General features: G+C 41.3%; 1 protein-coding gene across 1 annotated transcript in view; it reads right to left on the bottom strand.

Annotated features, from left to right (window-relative positions):
* Positions 1–6,548: 6,548 nt before the first annotated feature.
* hsd17b3 (hydroxysteroid (17-beta) dehydrogenase 3) overlaps positions 6,549–10,740 on the bottom strand; it is a 68,807-nt gene continuing 64,615 nt past the window's right edge. The window contains exons 10-11 of the mRNA XM_048528096.2: positions 6,987–7,133; positions 6,549–6,870 (exon numbers count right to left, since the gene is read on the bottom strand). Coding sequence (XP_048384053.1) covers positions 6,757–6,870; positions 6,987–7,133 — 261 coding nt within the window. The 3' untranslated portion in view covers positions 6,549–6,756. The remainder of the gene's footprint in view (positions 6,871–6,986; positions 7,134–10,740) is intronic.

Here is a 10,740-nt window from a genome sequence, read left to right as displayed (position 1 = left end):
GTTCCCAAGCGGAATATGAGTTGCCGTTCCTGCAACCTTCGGGTGGCATCATTGTGGCACTGCAGGAGGCCCATGATGGACATGTCATCTAAAGAATGGGAGGGGGAGTGGAAATGGTTCGCAACTGGGAGGTGCAGTTGTTTGTTGCGAATGGAGCATAAGTGTTCTGCAAAGCGGTCCCCAAGCCTCCCCTTGGTTTCTCCAATGTAGAGGAAGTCGCAACGGATACAGCGGATGCAGTATAGCACATTGGCGGATGTGCAGGTGCACATCTGCTTGATGTGGAAAGTCATCTTGCAGCCTGGGATGGGGGTGAGGGAGGAGGTGTGGGGTTAAGTGTAGCACTTCTTATGGTTGCAGGGGAAAGTGCAGGGTGTGGTGGGGTTGGAGGGGAGTGTGGAGCGGACAAGGGAGTCTCGGAGAAAGTGGTCTTTCTGGAAGGCATCTACAATCCGACATCACCACCAAAGACGTTCTTCCATCCCCACCCTTGTCTGCGTTCTGGAAAAACCACTCTCTCCGGGACTTCGTTGTCTGCTCCACACTCTCCTCCAACACCACCACACCTTGCACTTTCCCCTGCAACCGCAGGAAATGCTACACTTGCTCCCACACCTCCTCCCTCACCCATATCCTCCTCTATCCACCTTCAATCCACCTCCCCATCTCTCCCTATTTATTTCAGAATCCTCTCCCCATCTCCCTTTGCTGATGAAGGGTCTAGGCCTGAAACATCAACATTTGTGCTCCTAAGATGCTGCTTGGCCTGCTGTGTTCATCCAGCTCCACACTTTGTTATCTCATACCAAATGCCTTTTTTACTATCCTGTCTATCTGTGATTCCCCACTTTCAGGAACTATGATCCAGGGCTCCAACCTCTCTTTATCTCAGAAACTTAGATGCACATGGTGGATATCATCACCTCGAGACCTTTGCCACCTGAAAAGTAGGATGAATTTCTCCTGAGACTCTCAATGCGCAAGAGCTAAGCTACTGTGCATTACATGCTGCTCATATCAGAGGCAACGTTGGAAAAACCTGCCCCAGTGCTGGAACGCCCAAGAAGAACTACAAAAAGAAATGGCTTACATCCTCGGAATCAGACGGGAGGAATGTAGTGACTATAACGAGGTCAACCAGGTGGATCTCATAAAAGACCTGTACTCTCTCCACCTATCTTCTTTACTCTCCATCTTCGGTCTGCCTCCCCCTCTCTCCCTATTTATTCCAGTTCCCTCTCTCCATCCCCCTCTCTGATGAAGGGTCTAGGCCCGAAACGTCAGCTTTTGTGCTCCTGAGATGCTGCTTGGCCTGCTGTGTTCATCCAGCCTCACATTTTATTATCTTGGAATTCTCCAGCATCTGCAGTTCCCATTATCTCTGGATCTCATAGAATATGAGTTCTTTGATTGTGGTTGTTAATCCATTCCAATCAGGGAGCCCTGGTTGATAGATGTAAATGAAGGTCAGAAGTTCTGTTCCGTCTCAGAGCTGGCTCTGTGCGAGCTGAATCGTTGTCAAGGATTCTCCATGGGTAAATCCAGAGTGACTCAGTGGTGGGATACTAGCCTCTCAAGTTGTTTCACAGGGATTTTATACAAAATTGAAAGCTGACACAGGACCAGCAATTTCAATACTGGCAAACATTTTTAGTGATTTATGCACAGTTACAACCAAATTTTTCTGCTCCTACACAACATTTAAAGTAGTGTTTTTATTTTGTTATGTGTCTCCATGTTCTTTCTTTCAAAATATATCACTTCACACATTTCTACATTGAACTTCTTTTGCTATTTATCTGACTTACAGAATTGTTATGGCACAGAAAGAGGCATTTTGGCATATCATATCTGCAATGGTTCTCCAATAAGCATTATAACTTAATGTTGTGCCCTTGCCTGTACCTCATATCCTTGCATATTATTTCTGTTGCAGTAATCATTCAATACCCTCTTGAATGTCTGTCTCAATTTACTCAGTTTCCAACACACCTTCAGATAGTGCATTCGAGACCAAACCACTCATTGTGTGAAAAGGTTTTGAAAATCCTTATGAGATCTCCTTTTAGCCTTCTCCGAGTCAGAGTCAGAAGGTTATATAGCACGGAAGAAGACCCTTCATTCCATGCTGAACATAATCCCAAACTAAACTAGTTCCATCTGCCTGCTCCTGGCCCGTATCTCTCCAAGCCCTTCCCATTCATGTACTTATCTAAGTGTCTTTTAAACGTAACTGTGTCCACATCCACCACTTTCTCAGAAAGTTCATTCCACACATGAACCACTCCCTGTGTAAAAAAAAAAGACCCCTCATGTCTTTTTTAAATAACTCTCCTTTCAATTTTAAAATATGCTCCCATTCTTGAAATTCCTCATCTTAGGGAAACAATACCTATCATTAACTCTGTTTATACCCCTTATGATTTTATAAACCTCTATCAGGTCACCCCTCAACCTCCTTTATTCCAGTGGAAAAAGTCCCAGCCTATCCAGCCTGCCTTTATAATTCAAGCCTTCCATAACTGGCAATATCCCAGCAAATCTCTTCTAAACACTCTTTCGGTTAATAATATCCTTCCTATAACAGGGTGTCCAGAACTAGGCACAATACATTAGAAAAGGCCTCAGCAATATCCTGTATAACCTCAACATGGCTTCCCAACTCTTATACTCAAAGGACTAAGTAATGAAGGCAGGCATGCTAAATGCCGAAATAACCACGCCGTCTATATGTAAGGCAAACTTCAAAGAATTATATACTTGAACTCCTGAGTCCCTTTGTTCCACAACACTACCCAAGGCCCTACCATTAATTGTTTAAGTCCTGCTCCTGTTTTTTGTATCAAAATGCAATAACTCGCATTTCTCTAAATTGAACTTCATTTTCCATTGTTCAGCCTATTGACCCATTTGATTAAAATCCCTTTGTAATCTTAGAAAACCTCCTTCAATGGCGGCTATTTTGGTGTCATCCACACACTTACTAACCATATTAATGATAAACAAAAGAAGACCCAGAACCGATCCCTGTGAATGCCACTAGTGACAGCCTCCAGTCTGTAAAACTAACCCCTACCACCACTCTCTATCTCCTGTCGTTAAGTTAGCTATGTAACAAATTGGCAAGCTCACACTGAATCCCATGTGACTTAACTTTACTAATTAGTCTACCATGCGGAACCTTGTCAAAGGCTTTACTAAAGTCCAGGTAAACAATGTCCACTGCTCTGCCCTCATCAATCTTGTTGACAACTTCCTCAAAAACTCAATCAAGTTTGTAAGGCATGATTTTCCTCACACAAAACCATGCTGACCATCCCTAATCAATTTTTGCCTCTCAAAATTTATATACATTCTATCTTTTAGAATCACCTCCAACAAATTACCCAAAATCAAAGTCCATAGTTCCCTGGTTTCTCTTTAAAATCCTTCTTACACAAAGGCACAATGTTAGCCACCGTCTGGTCTTGAGGTACCTTTCCTACAATTATAGATGATGAAAACATTTTTTCAAGGAGCCCCTCAATTTATTCCCTTCCTTCCCACAATGTTCTGGGATATGTTAGATCATGTCCTAGAGATTTATTTACCTTTATATTTTCCAATATCTCCAGAAATTCCTCTTCTGTATTGTGAACTGTTTTTAAAACGTCACTATTTATTTTCCTGAGTTGTTTAGCCTCAATTTCTTTCTCCACAATAAATGCTAACACAAAATATTAATTTGATATCTCTCCCATCTCCTCTCCAAGGAGAATGGTCCCAACTTCTTCAATGTGTCCACTTTAACTAAAGTTTCTCAATCATTTCTCAATCATTTTTGCAAAACTGTCCTCCTCACCGTTAACAATCAACTGCAAACTTAGAAATCCTCCCCTCCAATATCTAAATCATTAATATATATAAGAAAAAGCAAGAATCCCTCCTTCCCTAACTTTTCTGAAACCTTTCTGCAAAGAAAATTTAACACCCAGTCCTATCTTCCTGGAGCCAAGTCTCAGAATTGCCACAACATTGTACTTCCACTTTATCATCTCTGCCTGCAACATTCCAATCCTATTTACTGTAGTTCATGCGTTTACATACATGCATAGTAAACTTGATTTAGAATATATTATTTTCTCCCTTTTACTCTGACTTCACCCATCGACTTCCTATTCTCCGGACTCATGCTATCTATCCGTCCAAGTATTTTGTGCTCCCTGGTCTTCCTCTCTAATATTCTGTCTTCATTCCTGTACCCCTGTTGCATTAGTCTAAAGCCTCCCAACAGCAAAGCATCCAAAATGAACTTAGAGCCAGCACTGTTTGCAACTTTTTTAATCACTTTATTATTCATTCACAGGATGTAGGTATAGCTGCCTATACCAGCATTTATCACCCATCCCTAACTGCTAACTGGATTATTAAGACTCAACCACATTGCTGTGTGTTTGGAGTCACATGTCAGCCATACCAGGTAAGGATAGCAGATTTCCTTCCCTGAAGGATGGGTTTTTATGGCAATTGACAGCGGTTCCACAGTCACCAGTAGACTATCTTTTTTTTCTAACCCAAATTTTTATTGGATTCAAATTTCACCATCTACTGTGTACTGGATTACTAGTCCTGTGGCATTACTGGACCACCTTCCTCCAACCAACTTGCTAAGGTATTAACTTTTCAGAGTTGGTCCCTCCTACACCCTCAGCCACACAATCACCTGCCTTATCCTGCTATTTCTGTATTCACTTGCATGTGGCACTAGGGAGAATACTATATTTGAGGAGTTGCTTGCTAACATTTTACCTAGCTCTCGAAATTTTGATTGCAGGCCCACATCTTGCTGGATGCCCATATAGATTTCCTATTTCAGGTATCAAAAAGCTGATCCCTAGAGAACACAACTACAAGTCTGCCTCTAACCTGTAAAATATCAATTAGCCATTCCTTTTTGTTTCTTAGCCCTCGGGGAATATACCGCAACTATGGCTGAACCATCTTATATTTCTAGATTGTTCATCTGCAGTTTTTTGTACCAACCTTTGTTTCCGGTCTATCCAGCCCAGCCTTGTTTCTGCTCCATTAAAGCCAGCACTCCACAAGTTAATTCCTCTTACTCAGGATAGTTCATTGTTGTTTTTCACCATCATCCTAAAGCTTACAATACAATAATCACTGTCCCCCAGATGTTCTCCCACTGACAAGTGATTTGCGTGGCCTATCTTGTTCCCAAGATACAGACTAACAGTGCCTCCTTTCTTGTTGAGCTAGATGTGTACCACTGTAGAACGTTTTCATGGACACTCTCTACGAATACCTGCCTCTCACTGCTCTTTATACTGCCACTATCTGACTCTATGTTCAGGTAATTAAAGTCCTCTATTATAACTGTGATGTTTTATCATTTCTGTATTCACCTTGTAGATATGCTTCTCTGCATCCTTCCCGCGAGTCAATTTAATTGCACACTTTTTTGATTCCTTAGTTCTAGCTAAATCAATCCTATCCTTGAATCCTCTGGGACATCCTTTACTTACAGCACTAAAATGCTCTCTTTAACCAATTCTACCACTTCTGCTTCTTATTTCTTCTCATTTTCCATTTTTTCTAAACACTTTGTAATCAGGAATATTTAATACCCAGTCTTGTATTCCTGTAAGCCATGTTTCTCTTAAAGCCACAAGGTAAACTCCACCTGAAACTCGCCAATCTCATTGGTTATATTCTGTCCATTCTCATACATGCAGTGATTTACACTAAATTTCTTTCCTCCTTTCTGCACCTCTATAGTCTCTAATTTTGTCTGACTCTCCCAGTGTTCGTTACAACTGCCCCAAGTTAGATTAAAGCCTCTCCAAGAGGAAGGGTCATTGGACCCAAATCGTTAACTCTGTTTTCTCCTCCATAGATGCTGCCAGACCTGCTGAGCTTTTCCAGCAACTTTGTTGTGCTGCATCCTGCACATCATTGCACAGCAGGAAAAATACAAGGGAAGGAAAATAAAGACGTTATTTTGAAGTAGACATTAGGAAAAGACATTATAATAATGACATCAATAAAGACATAAAGACATTCTGTTCGTTCAGAACTACTCTGAAGAAGGGTCACTAGACTCAAAACATTAACTCTGATTTCCCTCCACAAATGTTGCCAGACATGCCAAGATTTCCCAGCAATTTCTGTTTTTGTATTGCTGACTGATTTGACTGATAGAATATCAATTATTGGAGACTCACAAGAAATCCTAAATCCTCCAACCTGCTCCTACCTGTACCAAATATTGACTACCTGAGGACCATCCCCACTCCCAATCTCAACCTCAACCCTTTTCAGGAAGTGGTCCTTCAACCACACATTCATCGTTAATGCATCTGATCAAAGGGTCCCATCACTAATTAGCACACATCATTAAAAAAAAATGAAGCAAGGCTCGGAAGAAGTATAAATCAATTTTATTTGTTGTGATTAAGAAACCGGGGCACATCTGTCAAACACTGATGTGTGCACTCTTAGTGAATTTTAATGGCATGCAGAGCAGTAAATTTTCCAATGTCTGCTAACTCCTTCAAAGATGAAAAGCCAGCTCATTATCAAGAGCTATATTTCAACAGCCAACTTTATTACGTATTTGAAAGTTATAGTAAGCTTGTTAACGTTTATTTTAATCAGGCAAAAAGACATTGAGCATTGTTCAGCAAAGCTATAATCTGAATACAATAGCAACTATACTATGGATTATGAGACACAATGAACCAAATGAGCATAATGTTCCTCCTAGGATTGAGGATTGCTGTAACTTCTAGCACTGCTCTGCAGATAGTTCCTCATTTTATCCAGGAACACATCACTGTAAGTAATCCAGTGTGGTATTTTGCCATAAACGTAGGCCTAAAAAGCAGAAATCCAGATTAACAATGATTTGACTCAATAAATGCAATTTATTGATACATTCTTGAAATGATTACAGTTAACATTCCATCAACATCCTGACAGCAAATAAATACCAGTATCTCATGTGGCAGACAACCATGGCCTCGCTCTCCAAGTAACGTGCAATCCAATGAGTTTCTCACATATTCGTTTGCTGATTTTGTAATGATTCCAGGGTTAACTCGTGACATCGCAGAAGCAACCCCATAGGGCATTAAACTCTGTAAATTAAGTTGTTAAAAAATCATTTCAATGCTGAATGCTATTGGAAAATAACAGAAAAAAAAGATTTTGTGCCCAAAATCATGTAAATTTTCACAGGACTTGAAAAATGTGGGGGTTAGATATTGATTCTGTCATGAAATGAGAACGTAAGGAACAATCCCTGTACTCGAATGATTAGGCCCAAGGCATACTCAATACTTGGCTCCAGATACCTCAATAACTTCTTGATTCAAAAGTGGCTCTGAAGAGCACACCATAATACTGGCACCAGCACATCTAAGTCCTTGTGAATGAATCAGAAGGAAACCAGGAGACCAGGAAATTAGGGGTGTGATGGTAGTGGTGACAGCTGGGGAACTCAGCACTGGGACACGAGCATCGCAAAAACATAGAATCAAAACAGCCGCTAATGGGAAGAGTACTTTAGGAAGTAGCGCTAGAAACAGCAGATGCTGTAATGGTAATCTTTCAAAATTCTAGACTCTGGAACAATTCCTACAGATTGGAAAGTAACTAATGTAACCATACTATTTAAGAAGGGAGGCAGAGAGAAAACTACAAATTGTAGGCTTGTTAGTTGGACATTGACAGTGGGGGAAAATGCTAGATTACATTATAAAAAATGTAATAGTAAAACACTCAGAAGAATGACAAGGTCACACAGAGACACAATGGACTTACAATTTGGAAGTCATGCTTGACAAATTTGCTGGAATTTTGTGAGGCTGTAACTAGTAAAATGATTAAGGAGGCATCAGTGGATATCATTTACTTGGACTTATGGAATGCTTTGAAATAGTCGTACATAAGAGATTAGTTTACAAAGTTAAAATGCATGGGATTGGCGCTTGTGTACTTAGATGGATTGAGAGCTTGAAAGAGTTGGAATAAATTGATCATTTTTCCGAGCAGCAGACATATATATTACTGATGTCGATCAGGAAACTGTGTGTCTTATTTCTAAGTTTGCGGATGACATAAATCTGAGTGTGAGGGCATGCAGTGAGTAGAATGCAGGAGTCTCAATGCAATTTACACAAGTTAATTAAGTGGGGAAACAAATGGCAGATGCTGTATAATGAGGAAAAATGTGAGGTTATTTAGTCCAGGAGGAAAAACAATAAGGCAGATCATTACCTGAATGGCCAGAGATTAGGAAAGGGAGAGACGCAACGAGACCACATTTCATACAACCTTCGCTAAAAGTTAGCATGCAAGTGCAGTAGTATATATGATATATGTTGGCCTTCACTGCAAGAATATTCAAACACAACAATAGGGATGTCTTACCACTAGTGTACAGTGCATTGGGAGACCACACCAGGAGTATTGTATTTTTATTCAATATTCTTATTTGAGAAAGGGTGTTCTGCCCATAGAAGGAATTCAAAGAAGATTTACCCAGACTGATTCCTGGGATGGCAAGATTGATATCAGAGACAGACATGATCCATTAGGGCTATATTCACGCGAGCTTAGCAGAATGTGGGGTTATGTCAAAGGAACTTATAAAATTCTAACAGGATTTGAAAGGGTAGATGCAGGAAGGATGTTCTCATTGATCAGGGAGTCCAGAACCAGGAATCCTTTTATAAAGTAAGGGGTAGACCTTTTAGGATGGAGATGAAGAGGAATTTCTTCACCCAAAGAGTTATGAGCCTGTGGAATTTTCTGCAACTGGAAACGGTTGAGTTCAAAACAATGTTGCACGTTATTAAGGAGTGTCCTAACTGACAAACTAATTAACTTAAAATCTGCAAATGAGGCAATTGTTTGGCTATAATGTCTTCCAACTGAGCAGCCTTACATGTTAGAGATAACAAAGTTTAGAGCTGAATGAACACAGCAGGCCAAGCACCATCTTAGGTGCACAAAAGCTGACATTTCAGGCCTAGACCCTTCATAAGATAAGGGGGAGGGGGAGAGGGTTCTAACCACCAAAAAAGAATCCCCCTCATCCTCACGTAGCACCCCACCAACCTCCAGATCCAATGCATCATCCTCCAACACTTCCGCCATCTACAATCCGACCCCACCACCTAAGATATTTTTTCCTCCCCACCCTTGTCTGCTTTCCAGAGGGACCACTCTCTCCGTAACTCTCTTGTCCGCTCCACACTCCCCTCCAACCCCACCACACCCGGCACTTTCCCCTACAATGGCATGAAGTGCTATACCTGCACCCATTCCTCGTCCCTCACCCACATCCCAGGCCTCAAGACTTTCCACATCAAGCAGATGTTCAACTGCACATTTTCCAATGTTGGTATACTGCATCCGATGTACTCGTTGTGGCCTCCTCTACATTGGAAAAACCAAGCGGAGGCTTGTGGACCGCTTTGCAGAACACCTACGCTCAGTACACAACAAACAACAGCACCTGCCAGTTGTGAACCATTTCCACGCCCCCCTCACATTTCTTAGACAACATGTCCATCCAAGGCCTCCTGCAGTGCCACAACGAAGCCACCCGAAGGTTGCAGGAACAGCAACTCATATTCCGCTTGGGAACCCTGCAGCCCAATGGTGTCAATGTAGATTTCACGAGCTTTAAAATCTCCCCTCCCCTTACTGCATCCCAAAACCAGCCCAGCTCATCCCTGCCTTCCTAACCTGTTCTTCCTCTCACCTATCCCCTCCTCCCACCTCAAGCTGCACGCCCACTTCCTTCCTACTAACCTCATCTCGCCCCCTTGACCTGTCCGTCCTCCCCGGACTGACCTATCCCCCTACCTATGCTCACCTCTACTGGCTCCATCCCCGCCTCTATAACTTGTCTGTCTCCTCTCCACCTATCTTCTCCTCTATCCAACTGTGATCCGCCTCCCCCTCTCTCCCTATTTATTTCAGAACCCTCTCCCCCTCCCCCTTTTCTGATGAAGGGTCTAGGCCCGAAACATCAGCTTTTGTACTCCTAAGATGCTGCTTGGCCTGCTGTATTCCTCCAGCTCTACACTTTGCTACCTCGGATTCTCCAGCATCTGCAGTTCCCATTATCTCGGATACAATTTTAGCCTTACATATTATTTGTGTTCCTTCAAACCCAAAGTAAAACTGCTCCATGACTGATGGCCATGCCTTCAGGTGATGCCAAGGCCTAAACTCCAGAATATCTCTGTTAGCCTCTCTTCTCTTATTTAAAGCCTACCTAACAAACCAAACTTTACGTCAAATATCCCAATATCTCTTCATGTGGCTTAGTGTCAAATTTTATTTTATTATGCTCCTGTGAAGAAGCATTTTATTATGTTAATACTGCAATTATCTTTGTTGCTGCACATCTTGTCCAAAATGAATAACTTCATGATGGAACTATGAAGCACCAAGTAGAGATATTTAAGAAAACTTTTTTAGTACAATTCTCACGCAAAAGAGAATTGTAAGTAGTAAGACAAGATTTGAAAACAAACAATCAGTAGCATGTAAATCACATCGTAGAATAATGGACAAAATTCACAGAGGACAGATTTTTTTGTTTCTTTTTCTCTGTTTCTGTATGAAACAAAAATTTCTGCACAGAATTTTAGATGGAAAATGTTCAAACACATGCAAATAAAATCTTACACAAAATATGACGTTGAATGATAAAGAAAATTACTTCAT

The sequence above is a fragment of the Stegostoma tigrinum genome, chromosome 3 (genome assembly GCF_030684315.1).
Source record: "Stegostoma tigrinum isolate sSteTig4 chromosome 3, sSteTig4.hap1, whole genome shotgun sequence".
Lineage (NCBI taxonomy): Eukaryota > Metazoa > Chordata > Chondrichthyes > Orectolobiformes > Stegostomatidae > Stegostoma > Stegostoma tigrinum.
This window is presented reverse-complemented; position numbering and strand designations above follow the sequence as displayed.